Consider the following 17008-nt stretch of genomic DNA (forward strand, 5'->3'; position numbering starts at 1 on the left):
TTTAAAGAGATACTGACACCAGAAATTAAAGTCATCTTTCATAATATTGCCTTAGAAAGCTACTTATAACTTTGCAGGATGCTTTTACATTACCTGTCTGATGCCCATGTTTCTGTATGAGGGGGCTGCAATATTTGTGCAGCAGAAGTCCATTAGCATTAGAAACTTTAACTGACAGGCTGAGATGAGACAGTCAGGTTCAGAAACTTCAGCTAACAATAACTTACATAAACAAATCTCTCGGCAAAAAAACGATCAAAGTGACCCACAGGTAACTTTTAATGTATATTCATATTTTAAAAAGTAATTTTTTAGTGTCAGTATAACTTTAAGTATATTCCCACTGTTGCAGCAGACACTCACAATGTTTCACCCATTAATAAATAAAAATGAGACCATGTTTGTATACATGCAACTCTGAAGTTTGAAAGGCAATTGTCCTGAATAAACTAGCAATGTCCAAGAGAAATATCCAACAGAATTACCTTCTTCTGAAACAAGATCCTCTTCTTTACCACTGCTTTGTGTCTCATCCTCCTCGTCCTCTTTTTCTCCATACAGCCGTTTCTGAAGAGGGGGGGAAAAAAAAGAAATATGTTTGCTACTGTAAATACGTAAAGAAACTGCCCATATTCACTAGATACCAATGCCTGTTATAAGTGCTTGCTATTATACAGCTAAAATAAACGAAGACAGTATTCACAAATATAAGAGATATATAAAACAACTTATCCATGCAACAAAAAGGTTGCCTCAATATTATTCCTCGGCAGTTACAAAATATTTTTAATATTGACAATATTTCAGATTTAAAATTGGTATAGTTGTCAATTTTAAATGGGTATTAGCCATTTTCTATATGTGGACGTGTTGTCCCATAATGACCTTTATCTGGTAAGCAAGTTAACCAGAATATTGATGTGTTAACTTTGAATTAACATACTTTACTAGACAAAGCAGAGACAGAACCAGCATCTTGGTCCTCTTTCTCAAAGGCTTCTTTATCTGACGTCTCCCCATCATCTCCTTCGCTTTCAACCTCTTCTTCCCCTTCACTGTCTAAGGGTCTTGCTGGCCTTCTTCGGATGTTTACTGCATCCGCATCTTTCTTTGATAAATCAGATGCTGTACCCGAGATATCACGATCTCTTTCAGACTCTGCCAAACCAAAAATAAATAAGATAACATCTGAAAGGAAAACGAGTTCTTTGATTCTATTTTCACTCAGCAACCATTGTTTGTTAAATTATTGTAAGACCGCTGTTTGTTATAAAGAAATGTAAATCACCGCATAACTTGCTGATATATTAATAAATGATGACAATGAAAACAAGTGATCAGTTTTAAGAGTTTTTGCACAGGTATTGAGAAGCCCCTATAAATCGATGACCGTATTCAGTACTGCATAAAGCCTTCCCGATCATGTAATGAATATGTAAAGTCCAAATCACATAGCCATCAAAGAAAGTTAATGCAGACAATATCATGTTATTAAAGTTTTCTTATCAAAGGAATGATGATTGCTCCTACCCTTATAATTAACACAAATAACCATACAAACACAACACACTGAGCAGAATTAACCTTCACAATGTTTTCATGAAGATTTAATTGCATAATTCATTCATTTTTTAAGTGAGCCTTGAATTGTTTATCTTCTGTGTAAAGTTGTCCCTAGATGCTCCAATAAAATATTTTGGTATGTGTATGCTGGGAAGATAGCCACGCATACTGGCCACTTCTGAAAATGTAAGATGCTGCTGTATTATGTCAGCCAGTGCTTCTCTTCATCTCCTACTGTTCTGACTGAATAAACAGGATGATATGCGCCCATACATGTTTTGCTTATGGCATCTGTCAACTAATCCCATATTAAACACGGAGACCACTGTATTCTCTGTTCTTATGTTATCTGCTATTTACAGTCCATTTGAATTTTTAAAGTCTGTCCCCATGGCTACAGAGAAGTTTAATTACATAAACTGCAGAAGTGTTTTGAAGTGAACACATCGTTTTTACTAGAAGATGGTAAAAGTGCATTTTATTTTTTGGTGTAACTGATGCTTTAATAAAAATGTTACTTAAAAATGCTGTTTACTTAGAAAGTTATAGCAAAGACTGCTGAACTGCTTGCTTGGCTTTAGAAGGGTATTTCATTCCAATAACAACACTTCCCTGACAGAAGTGCTCATCTAAAAACTGAGCCAAACCAAAAAAAAAATATAAAAAAAAAAAACGATCATACTGCGGGCATTTGTTTATGAAAAAACTAAAAATCTTGAGTTACCTTAATTATGTAAAAACTAGAATACCGATTGCTAATTTTTTTTCAGTTTGAATAGGAGTTTTTTCATTTGACTAATCTCATGTTTGATTTTTAAAAATGAATTGTGGTAAAAACTTGATTGCATATGTTGATAAATATGTTTTACATAGGTTTTGTATACCGCAGTAGGCTCAGAGAAGGAAGCTGCTGCAACAAGATTCTCATGTGACAGTTTACCTTGCTATAAACTTACTGCAAGGTGGGTTTACAATAACTATTGCTCTATTTAGGCTGTACAAAATGAACAAGCAGTTTGGACACTTGATACGAGGCTATTCTGTAAAATAAAAAAAAATGGCTTCCTAGATGCTGTAAAGTTGACTAAATAATGTAATTTCTGAATTTGGACACAAAGAACTGCTTCTTACAGCCTTCTGTAAAAGTAATACAAACATAGAATTTAAGGGCTATGAGACAGATACATACAGCTAGTGCCTGCAAAAATGCTTGTGGTTTTGCAGGTCCTTAAGTAAAAAGAACAAAGCATTTGAAGAAGGGTATTTTAGCTAGATATATCATTTTACATTAGTTAATATGAGTGAGTGCACACCTTCATCCTCATCATCTACTGAATGTGATGGGCGAATCCTCTTTTGATCTCCAGCCAGTGCGGCATCAGGAGGTTCTTTCCGCTTTACCTATAAGAGATAAATACATGGCCTGAACAGTGCTACCTACTACAGCTACCAAGGTGTTGAACTGCTCATAACACACGGGTAGGCCTGCCAAAAGTGTTTCTTGTGTTTCTAAACATGTTGTTTTGATCATATATTGTAACTGATCTTGTTTACAAGCCCTGTAATCCATGATAAGTCCTTTCCCTTCTATATTAAACAAACCCATAGTTGTGGCCTCATCTCAGGGACCAATGTAGGAACCAAGTTCCAAAAAACTTACTAGTTGACAATTAGTTTTAAATGTCTTTTGCTTTGCAGAGACTTGATATTCCTCCGCATTTATAAAAAGAGTTAATAAGCATGTAATTGGAATGTGTCCACTAACCTTAAAAGAGGGAAGTCGGATTGCACCACGTAGACCAATGCCCAGTCCAATGCCCTCAAAACCTAATCCTTCCCCTTTATTCCAGCTTTCTAGGAGGCTAGAGGTTATATGCTCCTTAGTCTTTTGTTTATCTTCATCTTTGCTCTCTCCAGATTTTACAGGTGTTAAAGACTGCTGTTTAAAAAAAAAAATGGAAAAAGCAAGTTTAAATACAATGTATTGTCCCAATTACTCATACTAGTGGTAACTGTAATGTTAGTTAATTAGACTGCAGCCTCATTATCACCAGTTACTATGATGCAGACTAATTTTGCAGGTGAACACACTGATCACTTCCCGCTGTCTTTTCATTTATATCCCATTAAACAGACAAGAAAAACAGTGATATATTGTGCAAAGGATTGTGTACACATAATTTACTTCTTTGAAAAATGCAAGTTAAAGGTACCTTCTTGCTTCATTTGAAGTACTGTCCATAGATTTCAAAGGCTGCAGTACTGTTTATTATTTAATACAAGCAAAGCCAATTCTTCTCATGCTTAACCCTAGCAAGCTAAGAAAAATATCAGCTCTATTTCATATAACAAATGGAAAATTCAGGTAAATAGTGTTTTGTGCTCACAATGTGACACCTTTTTCTTAAAAGAAAACTATACCCCTGGACAAGGTTTGTCTCTATAAATATATATTGCATAAAAAAAGCTGTGAAACCCTGCTTCATGTAAATAAACCATTTTCACAATAATATACTTTTATAGTAGTATGTGCTATTGGTAAATCCTAAAACGACCATTTTAAGAACCAAGGGTCGCCCCCTGGGATCGTAGGATTCATGGAGCACACAAACAAACCATAAATGTTAGGTCCTATGAGCCATTTAATAGACAAAGTTATGTCTTTTCTTTCCAAACCTATTACAGTTAGAGCTGGATTATTTCTATTCACGTGATCACAGAGGCAGCACCCAGACCATGAAATGGTGGCTGAAGGTAGAAGATGTAAGAGGGCAATATTTACCTTTGCCAAACGTTCCTTTTTATCCCACCATTCATCAAATGCCCTAAAAGCCACCACCTCAACCATCTTGCGGTTCAAATCTCTTTTCATTATAGCTTTCAGCTCCTTGACTATGACTTGCAAGACTCCATCCACTGTTGCTTTGTGAGGGTCCTCCTTTTTAGGCTCATAGCCTGGTGGTGGTACAGATGGATCAAATTTTGGTAAGGGTGGCCAAGGCTGTCCTCTGGAAAGGTGTGCAGATAAAGCAAAGGGGCGATAAGGTAGCTGGTTACCAAACTGCATGGAGCCTCCCATGAAATGGTGGTAGGGGTAAGAACCCTGCCCTTGCATCATGCGGCTGAGCATTTGAGTTTGCATTTGGAAGGACATTGTCATCCCACCCCAATGGTTCCCAAGAACATTCATCATTTCCCCTTGCATCACAGGGAAATGATGATATGGAGGTGGATGATGCAATATGTGATGTGGAGGCACCCCAGGTGGTGCAGGCAATGGGGGTGGGGGTACTGTTACTGAAGGATGGGTAGGAGGTGGTGGAGGAGGTAAAGGAGGCGGCATAGGAAATCCAGACTGTGGGGGAGGTGGTGGCGGCAGAGGGGGAAACCCTGGTGGTAGTATAGGAATGACAGATGAACTAGTTATGGCACACTCTGCACTAGTGATTGGAGAAGGGGTAACTTCATCATCGGAGATCTCCATGTCCTCTCCAGAGGAAGGATGACCCTATTTAAATATAAAGATAGAAGGATTTTGTTAGTGTCATCAATTATATCTGGTTATTGAAAACAATCCCCAGGAAAGGGAAATACACATCTTTAAAGGTTAAAATCATTATTCACCCTAAACAAAACTGTAGCTCCCACACAGGTCATTTTTTGCATGAAGTTTAAATCATTCAAGGATTGCAGCACCCTCTTGACATATCTTAAACATGCCTTTATTTTACGTATGGCATGATCATAGCAATGTTTTTGCATAATGCAATGCGATCAGTGAAATCCTTGTGATACTGGATTCTGAAAGGTTTGTCCTAGTGAACACAAAATGTTGCATGAAATTTGCTTAATGCAAATTTGTACACCAATATAAGTTTTGGAGGTTTGTTACTTTTGTGGAGATTAAATCACTACAGACAGTATAATCAGATTTGCAAGTCTTTCCATTTCAGTCAAGACACAAAATGAGTTTATATGCCTATATGCTCAATATGAATTTCTTAATTATTTATTTTAATTCATTTTTGTATTATGAGTGATGTCACAGTTATATCCTAGTAATACAGCAACAGAAATGCAGGGGTTATTGCAAATCTAGGGTCCCTAAAGTTTGGAAACTGTTAAATGATCAATAACACACTATCCCCTATCAGACTGTGCAGGAATAACCAGACTCCCCTAAAGAGAATGAGCCTCAGGATAAGCCTCAGGATAAGCCTACTAGTGATGTGCGGGTAGACAAAAAGACGACCTGCACCCAACCCTAACCCGGTGCACTCCCCTATATATACCCACACCTGACCCTAGCCCGGTGTGGTCCCCTATTAATATATTCACACCAACCCCACTGTGACATCATAAAAGGGATAGGGGACACACAGGAGCAAGTATATAAAAAGGCAGCACGGAGGCAGAAGTGGTGCATTAGAAGGTGGACGCAGGCTAAAGTTCAGTCTCAACCTGCCCGCAAACATATTTCACACATATATTAAAGGGGTTCTTTACCTTCAAACATGTTTTTCAGGTTACGGAAATAAAGACTTTTTCCAATTACTTTCTATTTTCTATTTGTGAACGTTTTTTTAATATTGAAGTGTAAAGTTTTATTTTTCACCTTCTAAAGCAGCTGGGGGGTGTGCCGAAAGTTTAACGGCAGCCATTAGAATTGATACAATAGTTACTAACATTCCACAGATAATACTGAGAAATGTATCAACTAATTGTATCAACTAAATGTAGAAAATTTAAACAGTTCAGAATCTGCTTCTGGATCACTGAGCTGCCCAACTGAAACCCCAGAGACACGAAAATTATACTTTAAACTTCAATTTTGTGAAAATGATAATAAATAAATAAATAAATAAATAAATGAAGGAAAGGAACTGGAAAAAGTATTTGTTTATGGTAAACAATCTGAAAACAACTGAACTGAAAAAAGCATTTGGAAGGTGAACAACCCCTTATATATGTATACACACACAAAGCACTGCAGAAGATTTTGATTTAATATAAATATGAAACAAAGATGCAAAGCAAAGAGGAGCACCTGCGCAGGGTCCAAGGTTAGTGATTGTACTTAACATGTGAATTGTTCTTTAATGGGGGATATGATAACTACATATAAATATATGTGGGTGATACAATAAACTCTCTGATGCCTTATTCAACAGTGGATCCTTCGAGAGGACAGCCCTACAAATCTTCAATGGTTTTAAAAGTATTGAAAAAACAATTACTATTAAAAGCAGTATTTTATGTGTTTACATATTCTGTACTCCTAGCTTTGACCCCTGAAACAATGTTTCACAGTAAGCTAATAAAAACTCATTCAGAACCTGGATAAGGCTCAACTCAGGTTAGATTGTTTGAAAAGTCAGACCCAAAGTATTTTTAGAGGTTTTAAAATTCATTTTTTTTTCAGATCTTTCAGTGTTTTATTTTTGTTCGTACTCTTTATAATTGTAAATTTAAATACACTCATTAACAAGACTGGTTTCGGAGTTTGAGAGTTTAGTTGTGGTTTCAAAAACCTCTAAAACCACTAAAATCAGACTTTCAATAAATAAGCCTCCACGTCTACATCAGCTGATCGGCTGCTCCTAAAGTTGTACTCCCTGAAGATTCCCTATCCCTGCACAGAACATCCGGCTACAGTTTGAGATTCAAGGGTCAGTTATAATATACATAATTACTGTATTTGCACACAGTTTTTTATTATTCAGTAAAAATAACTAGCTTGAGTGGTTTTTATCAGTTTAAAACATGAACCTCATTCAGAGCCAGTCATCAATATATGTTTATATGCATAACAGTAAGTGAAAGTACTTAATGTTTTCCACTAACTGCAGATTGTTTTTCCTAATGTGCCCTTAACGGACATTAGTTCTAAATGCATAATGAAAACTCCAGATTATTGACTTCAAGTTAATAAAAAAAAATGGCAAAATGTGTGCCTGCAGAAGCACATTTAACAAAGTTTATCTGGGAAACCTACAAATAGTACTTTTTAGGGCACTTCCATACTAGAACTTGCCTCTCATAGGAAAGAGTTCAGTTATGGAATCTGAGGGGGGGTGTCACTGTTGAACCAGAAAGCGCAAAAGGTTTTTATTGCTTAGAAAGCTGATGACCCCACAAATGTGCAATGTGGGTGCAAGCCGACAGAGAGCAGTCTGTGTTCTGCCAAGAGGATTCTTTCCTTATACTCATGTGTCAAAGGGGGCACAAAAGTTCCATGAGCACTTCTCCTGCTTGCTCACTACAGTAATCTCTTTGGCAGCTGAAGATAAAGAAGTCACCAAATGACATTTACGCTAGCATTTATTAAAGGAAATAGGTCTTATTTTGCTTTTCATATACTTTAAATAGGCATTAAAATCTGGAAAGCCGCGTTATAAATGGACCTGTTCTAATTAAAGGTAGCCATACACAGGCCGATAAAAGCTGCTGAATGGGCTACTCTTGACAACAACTTATCGTTTAGCTCATATTGTGAATGGGGCCCTCAGAACATTTTATTTGCCAAATCAGGTATAGATCTGCTCATCCGACAACATGGTAAAATGAGTGGATCTTATAATGTATGTCTTCATGCTTAAGTTTTTTTTCTAATTATTATCCTTCCTATTCTGGCTCTTTCTATCATGAAGCTGAAAATATTGCCTTGTTGATAGTGAGTCACTGTTCACTGCACTGTAAGGCCTCCATTTCGTGTAATGGCCTATTTGTTTTTTACCGGTACTATGTTATTTGTCCATTTTCATTTTAAAACTGCCCCCTGATTACTTGGGTTATAAACCTATGGCATCCATTTGTTCAACTTACCTCATCCATTTTCTCAGATGTTGGGGTTTCATCACCCACTACAAGTTCCTTGTTATCCAGAGTCTCCATTTTTCTCACAGGCTGATTAATCTGGTCTATGGGAGATGCTGACCTTGAGTTCTGGCAAAGGGAGGCAGTGCCAGGAATCGGCTCATCGTCATCAGAATCTGGCAAAGGGGTTGGGCTAATATCCTCTAATCCCGTGCTTGAGGGTCGGGATGAAGGGGTAACATCCTGGTAATGGGAGCTTGAACTATAAGGAGGTATAGGGGAAAGCTGCGAGGAAGAGGATGATATTGGACTTCCCTCCATCCTTATTTCACTGTCTGAATTTTGATCACTAGAAATTAAATGCAGCTGGGTTCTTTGCTCTTTTAATAGCATTGCAATCCGTGTGTCCAAACTGTCATGCTGCATTTCAGCCTCCAGAGTTGGAGTTCCAGGTGTCGCACACCTCTCTGGGGTCTGCGCAAATGATGCTTTTTGCTCTGTGGTAGAGTCAGGCTCTGGAGGTGGAGGTTCCTCTGGTTTCTCTTTTACTAGTTTCAGTTCTAAACTGCCATCAGAATATGAATCTGAAGTCGGAGGTCCTGTCCTTCTGTACTCCATATCCCTTGATGTCTGCGGATACTGGTTGTCATCCGTTTGAGGAAAAACAGTACTTCCTTGATAAGGTGAAAATGCGGATTTATTATTCCCACTAGAATGACTCAAGGGTGGAGTTCGGGGAAACTGCACGGTTTCTGCTTGGGGTCTGGTCACATTAAATGTGTTTTCAGGCCCCCGGTAGGACCCAGAACTGTGCACATAGTGGTGGCCTGGCCTTCTATTATAAGCGTCTGTAAACTTATTTTCATGTCTCCTTGGTTTAAAACTAGAGTCCTGTCCATAATGAAAAGCTGGTGTCGTTTGACGACTGGAATAACTGGAATCCTGTGAGAAAGGGGTACCCAAGCGGGGAGTATGAGGAGTCCCTTGCGACTGTGGTGTAAACTGGCTGTAAGAATTAGGCGTACCTTGCCGAGAGCTTGAATAGGCTGTATCATGGGAAAAAGGAGTACTGCTATTTGGGGTAACTGATGCACCAACGGCAGTCTCTTTTGTACGTTTCACTGGCTCAACAACCTGTAATAAGATAAATTTTAAAAAGAATTTACAAACTGCACATATTCAGTATCACTGACATTTTGATATGTGTCAGCTTCCCCAGGTTGTGTTTTGATTTGCAAGTGTCTGCAAAGTCTGAAAAAAAACCTCATAGCAGGAATTACTCAAATGCAAAGCTTTATCTTTGAGATACAAAATGATTTTATAGACATTAGCAACTGAAATGTAATCATCAGGCATTTGTAAAATGAAAGACATTGCGCCTTCACCAGATCTGGTTGACCTAACAACTAACTATGTAAACAGAATTTTTTTTCTTAGAATCGCCCGAAGTTTCCTCGTAAGGCAACGTCGGGCGACTGCGGAAAACGAAGTGATCTGAATACCTGCCCGCCGGCGATTCACATTCTTACCGGCAGGAAGGCTTTTTGGGGAGATTAATTGCACGAAGAAGAGATTGGTCGATGGGCGACTAATCTCCCACGAATCTGCACGTCTGCCACCACCCTTGAAGACCAAAAGCACATGTGCTGGAACTACTCCACTAACCATTGTTATTGGAATGCCACAGCAGATATTATAAAATACAGAACCAGTACAAGTCACATTCACAGTATTCCTATCGTCTTCACCATATTTAGAAACATTAATTTGTCTGTAATTAGTGAAAAGTTGTTTCTTTTGTACTGCCTGCTTTTTAAATAGAAAGAATATTTTTAACATTGTTCTTTATTGTCATTTGCCCTCAAGTGGTTTTTCATTTGGTTACTTTCATAGGCAATGTGTAGGAATGCTTACACATACCCATGCCATTGCTAACTGTTTAAATTTAAGTTTATTTTTTGACACTGCAATGAATTCCCTAATTTAGCAGTAATGTCCAAGGACCATTCTTTTTAACATACCTAGGATCAATTTCTAGGCATAGATCAATAGCATCCCTAAAAGAATGAAGGATTGTAGACAACAGTGTAAAGGTGACCATGCACTGAGAGATCCACTCGTTTGGCGATGTCGCCAAACGAGCGGATCTCTCCCCGATATGCCCACCTTGAGGTGGGCAATATCGGGCTGATCCGATCGTGGGCCCTAGGGCCCAACGATCGGATCCTAACAAATGGTAACAGGCAGTCGGATCACGGGATCGCATCAACAAACAGATGCGGACACGATCCGACGGGATTTTTAGTACCATTCGATCAAGATCTGGCCGACTTTCGGCCAGATCTCAATCGGGGAAGCCCGTCGGGGGTCTGTCGGCAGCTTTTATTGGCCCATGTATGGCCACCTTTAAATGTCCTCACTTCCTGTAGCCAGGATCATACAGTCAGTAAGCACTATTATTGCTGCCCATGCAGGACCTGCTTGGGACAGCCTTAGATGTACTTGTAGCTATAAAGGTTTAACCTTGCCATGCAGCTGCCTGATATTGAAGTGACTTCACTATCCGATTCATATCGCCTGAGGCATTTAAAAATACAAAGCAGAATTGTAGTTCTTTCACCTTTGTTAAGTCTAAAACAGGCTTACCTACAGCATAACAAAGATGCTCTCAGTAGAAAAGCACTAACTAATGCAAACAGAAATCATCAGCCCAAAATGCCTCATGATATTCCTGGGCTAAATGGATAACTGCCATACAAATGAGATATGTTGCCCTGCAGAGTCAAAAGACATGAGGATATATAGGTACTTTCAACTGCAAAGAAAAAAAATCTATGTTTATATTTCTTGAAGAAGGAACCTGCAGTGACTGTGTTTGTTCTGTTTGTGACGGTGCTCTAGTAATCCAATTATCTGCCTTGCAAGCACAAAACATGGAGTAGTTTTAATTTTTCTGATAAGAAATAAGAAAAGCCTTTTAGTTTTCAGGCAAAGGTATATTTGGTACAAGGCCTATTCACTGAACTTGATTAAAAAAAAAACATTAAAAAAAGAACAAAACAACACATACTATGGGACTTCACACCTACCTGTGGGGTTTCATTCACAGTAGGAGAGGCATCCAGATCACTTCCAACTGGAAGAGTCTGAGGAGTATAATAACCATTAACCAAAAGTTCATAGAATCGCATACGCGTTTCACCTATATGAAAAAGGTAGAATATAGCATCAGTATCCAGACTAATTGACTGCTAGATGATTAATATTACACAGGTTTTTACACAGCCATTTGTATAAATGCTATAATACCTACTACAAAATGGAATGTGCTGTAAATAAAAATGTCACAACGGTCGAGAGAGACGTTTAAAACACAAATAATATTTGGGGAGAAAGCTTATTTGTTATCCTAGATATAACTGAAAGCCAAGCTCAAGGGTCAATTAAGGTAATATTTGGTGTCCTAGATATTGTTACAATTGTTGCTGAATGATTGGCACACCCATAAAATATCTGTAACCTTGTTATGAGGTAAGAGGGGCTCTGACCAAAGGCTGGTCCTCCAAGAGGGTTTGAAATAAAAAAAACGTCCTACAAGTACTACTCAAAACAATTGGCCCAATGGTTGGACAGAAACTGTATTAGTGACCATACATACATTAATTTAAGCTGAGAGCTTGAATGATAGGAACTGCAAGAAGTGAAGGGGAGTTATAGCTCCTTTCAACTTCTTCATTGGCTTATGTTCCAAGCACCCTTTGGCATATTTAATATTAAAATGTGACAGATCTTTAATCTTCACCCATCACCAAGTATACATGCCCAAAATGTCAGGCACTATGGTCAAAATTGGCAAACCTAGAACAGATCTAGGTATGGTAGGGCCAGATTTACAGTTTTGATCATTCACATCTGATAGTAAATCAGACATTTTACAGAGTACTCCAAGTCTACAGTTTAGGATTAGATATTCACACAAATCACATAAATACCAAGAAAAACAAAGACCAAATCAGCATATGACACAAAAGCACATATTTTAAAATGAAAAAAAAAAGTGTTTGCAACCTTTTGTTTTGCTTTATTACATCTTATTCTCTGCTGTACCATCAATGGAACAACAACCATACAAAAAAGGTTTTTACATTGTGGCACAATCACCTCTAGGGGGCTCAAATGCAGCAGATGGACTAATAAGAGCTCTGCCTAACAGCAAATCAGAGTGGAATCTGAAATTTTTCTTGCAGCTCCTGATATTTCTGTAAGTATTGCTGAGTATCAACATCTTATGAATGTGTGTGTGTGTATATATATATATATATATATATATATATATATATATATATATATATATATATATATATATATATATATATATCTATCCAGAAAGCTCCAAATTATGGGAAGGCCATCTCCAGGGTCGGACTGGGGGGCCCGGGGCCCACCGGGACTGCTGGTCCAGGGCCCCCCGCCCCCTACTGCGCCGCACCGAATTCGGCCGCTGGAACGCTGCCATGCGCATGCGCGATCGGCACTTCTCTTGCGCATGCGCGAGCGGCGCTTCTTGTGCGCATGCGCGAGCGGTGATGCGCATCGGCGAAAACTTTTTTTTCCCGAAAATTTCTATATGTACGGGGGTCTGGCCCGGCGGGGGCCCACGAGGTTCGGGGCCCACCGGGTTTTTTCCCGGTGTCCCGCCGGGCCAGTCCGACACTGGCCATCTCCCACAAAGAGCAGTCTAAGCAAATAATTAATATTTTAAAATGCTTTATTTTTTCCTCTATGATAATTAAACAGTACAATTCATGGTAACTATACTGCATGAATCCATATTGGTGGCAGTCAGTCCTATTGCATTTATTTAGGGGCAGATTTATCAATATGTGAGATTAGAACTCACCACCATCACCTGCTTGTGAGATTGCAGTACTTACATGTAAAACTAAAAAAGTATTTATATTACATGCGATTCACACCTGACAGTTATTTACCTATAACAGGACACATCAACACGTAAATTATTTTAACACTCAATATTAGGCTTAGTCAGCGATAATTTGAAATTATCTGTACAATTTGTAAGATTTTGTAGAAGTTGCTGTTTTGTGCTTCTAGCATACAATTAAATCGACATAGCTGGCAGTATATGTACAAATCATTCATTCATTCATTCCTCACTTAGTCTAGTTGTTTGGACATACATTGCATAAGAAATGCACATGACAGTACAAAACAAGTTCACCTACACCAGGCATATTCTAGAGCACAAATGAGAGAGTGTTTGTGTGCGTGTTTGTGGGCGTGTTTGTGGGCGTGCATGTCAATGGTAAAAGTGTTTGTTCAGCTTTAAATTATTTAAGTATGATGTAGAGAGTGATTTGCTGAGACAAATTGCAATTGGTTTTCATTTTTTTATTATTTGTGTTTTTCTTTCAGTTATTTAGAGCTTTATTCAGCAGCTCTCCAGTCTCCATTTTAAGCAATCTGGTTGCTAGGGTATAAATTACCCTAGCAACTATGCACTGATTTGAATATGAGACGAATATGAATTGGAGAAGCCTGAATAGAAATATGAGAAATAAAAGGTAGCAATTACAATACATGTGTATCCATAAAGAGCATTTGTTGTTAGATGGGGTCAGAGACCCCCATTTGAAAGCTGGAGAAAAACAAAAGAAGGAGGCAAATAATTCAAAAACTTTAAAAAAAGAAGACCAGTTGAAAATATACTAAAAGTTAACTTAAAGGGGAACCACCCCTTTAAATGTGAGGTAAACACAAAAATATAATTTTGTCTAATGAAAGAAACTGCCATTTACGTAGCTTTTCAATGCAGCAGAAATTACACATTTCCTGTAGTGCAGAAAAGGACAGGAGCTTCTTTCAATAGCTATGACATTTACTGAGAACTTTACAATCATGTATATGTTTTGATTTAAAGTTTAGGGGAAAATTACATTTTCTTTGACTGTGTTTTTTCATCTTTAAGCCACAACAGGCAACGCTGCTCTCCTGAGTGCTGCACTTGAACCAATGGCACACTGTTATAAACATCCCTGCACTACACTGTACACTACTAAAAAGAATGATAAACAATCAGCAAGGCTGTCATGTCAGTCTGTCAGAATGGATGAGAGAAAGTGCTACAAAGTAGCAGGAAACTGACAGGAGTAACAAAGTTTAGTGATAGACCGGCCAGAAGTACAGTCTCCTAGCAACGGCCAACACTCTCTCCACACGTGACTCGTTGGTACTCAGGGACTGTGCGCTGCACAAGAGCCCGGTGGCTTTTACTGCAAAACGAGCGGAACCGGGGGGCTGTAAAGTACGCACCTTTCGTGTCCAGCTCCGCGTGAATGATGTTGCCCATGACCGAGGTGTTGTGCAAATGTTTCACGGCGTCCTTGGCGCCTTTCACGGTGGCGAATATGACTTTGGCAATGCCCAGGTGTTTCTTGTTTTTAGGGTTGTACAGGATCTCCACCTCTTCCACCTCGCCGTATTTCTTGCACATGTCCCCCAGGAAGTTTTCGCGGATGTTATCGTTGAGTTTAGCGAACGTCACTTGCTTGGGGGGCACTGGTCCTACATAAAACTCATCGATCTGCAATGACATGGGGGGGAGTTAAAGGGACGAACATGGGGCGATAGATCAATACACGTCCCCAAAACGCATAAGGTTCTTCTCCAGCTTTTTGATGTCCTTCAGCAATTCCAGGACAGACTTTCACTGATTGTATCGCAAGAAGCCACATGTTGCGCATCTGTGACAGACGTGCGACTAAATGCTCTCTCTGCTGCTGCTGACAACACACATACCCCTATACTTATAGCACAGCCAGTCTGCCAATCAGCATCCGCCGAGGGAACTTCATTCATACACTGAGCAATATTACCTTGAGTTTGGGGACAGGCAAATCCAGCTCTTTCGTTTTGGTCCATATACGTCCGATCCGGGGATCTCTAACGCTATCCACTGGGGGGGCCCCGGAGTTCTGCGAATAAACAAGGCGGTTAATAAACACACATGCCCCCCACTCACACAGATAGAAAAGCCGCTAGAGGGAAGCTGCTCGCTCTGACAGGGGCTCACTACACGGGGTGATGATGATGCTGCTTGTCAAGTCGCAACACATTATTAGAGCATTAAATAGTGAACATTAGAAATGAGCCACACGGGACCCTATAGTTAGGAGCACATACAGGCATGCTGAAGCTGAGACCATCGTAACGATAGAGTTTTTGTTGCCCCTTCCGCAGAGCCGGGTCAATGATCAACTTGTAACTCCGCCAGTGGTGACTCTTCTTCTCGGCCGAAGTGCTGGGCTGGTTGGCCGCCTCCATGCCGTTCATCCAGCCTGCAAGGCACAAACAAGAAGAAGAAATGAATAGTGGAGCCGGGCAGTCCAGCAGCTAAAGCTCTACACACAATAGTAAGCTACAGCCCCAGCCTGATCTCTATATCCCCTCAGCCTCCACGTCTGCCCGCCACCGCACGATATCACAGACAAGATCCATGCTCACTTGCAGCCTGCTTTCTGCCATGGTCTTCTGGGTTCTTGCCTCTCTCCCCAGGCTTGGCCTCCTTGAAAGACATGCCTGCCCGCCTTCCCCACTCCCCCAACCTCAGCTCTCCTGCGCCCAGGGCTATCTCCGTGCCCCGCAGGAAAGGCTAAGCCGCTTCACAGGCCCCTTCCCCGGTTACATGACATGCTGTGGAAGGGACCCTGGCTGCTCCTTTTTGGCGAGCCAACACATATTGTGTGTGAGCTGTGCTTCTGCTCGCTCTGGGGCAACCCACAATGCACCGCGTCCTCCGCCTCCCTCCTCTCTCTCCCCAGCCAGCCAGAAGCCCCGGGAACTAGTCTTCCTCTTCCGCCTAGCACATTCGTCACAGCAAGTGGCGCTGCTAAATTCAAATCTAAAGGCAATTTTAATGGCTATTGTTTTATACGTGGCGGTGTGCATTCATGGTAATAACCAAATGAATTCATTTATTTAAACTCTGTACAGTGTTTTATGTTTCCCGTCGGGACAAGTCATTGGAACGAATGGGTTAATTTGCGGCTGGAAGTACGTTGTGCCGGTATCGCTGTACCTGTGTAGCATTTACGTTCATCCGTATATTAGCAATTCTCTTCGCTGTGTAGCTGCGATATCAGGATTCCCTCGCTTTATTTCCGGAGGATCCGGCTTTATTTTTGGGGGTTCGGGATTCCCTCGTTCTTTATGAGACGATGCGGGGGGGAGGGGGGACGTTTGTGTGGAATCTGCAGTGCTGGGTTTACATGGCGCCCTTAAACAGTCGCCGGACAAGATTAATTTGGTCTGTTTTGACGCTGTAGGAGCAATGAAAGTCCCACGGCTCCCTAGTGTTTATGTCACGGCTTCTGGGCGATGTTTCTCTTCTTTTCTCCTAGCTCCATAGCCTTGAATTAACTCTGTGCAAGATTTTCTTCCATTTTGATTCAGTTCAGCGAAGACTAGGGTCTCTAAATATACCCACTATTATGTATACTAGAAGTCATTGCTGCGACTGTTGGGGGCAGGGATTACCTTCGTTTTTTGCGCATTCAATTATTTGACGCTTTTAAAAGGTAATGACCTTTTTTTTTAACACATTGTGAGC

General features: G+C 40.0%; 1 protein-coding gene across 5 annotated transcripts in view; it reads right to left on the reverse strand.

Moving 5' to 3' along the window:
• The window catches only part of setd1b.S (SET domain containing 1B S homeolog), a 39088-nt gene extending 22472 nt beyond the window's left edge, over positions 1-16616 (reverse strand). Inside the window, exons 1-11 of one of the 5 annotated variants that reach the window (XR_001933279.2) lie at positions 15904-16354; positions 15583-15737; positions 15276-15374; positions 14713-14983; positions 11469-11581; positions 8389-9513; positions 4346-5071; positions 3329-3502; positions 2877-2964; positions 944-1158; positions 486-567 (exon numbers count right to left, since the gene is read on the reverse strand). Coding sequence is in view for 4 of the 5 variants with exons in the window: in XM_018237886.2 (XP_018093375.1) it covers positions 486-567; positions 944-1158; positions 2877-2964; positions 3329-3502; positions 4346-5071; positions 8389-9513; positions 11469-11581; positions 14713-14983; positions 15276-15374; positions 15583-15737; positions 15904-15976 (3121 nt within the window). In the remaining variant the exon portion in view is untranslated. 5 annotated transcript variants of the gene reach the window in all.
• Between the last annotated feature and the right edge of the window lie 392 nt (positions 16617-17008).

The sequence above is a fragment of the Xenopus laevis genome, chromosome 1S (assembly GCF_017654675.1).
Source record: "Xenopus laevis strain J_2021 chromosome 1S, Xenopus_laevis_v10.1, whole genome shotgun sequence".
In the NCBI taxonomy this organism is placed as follows: domain Eukaryota; kingdom Metazoa; phylum Chordata; class Amphibia; order Anura; family Pipidae; genus Xenopus; species Xenopus laevis.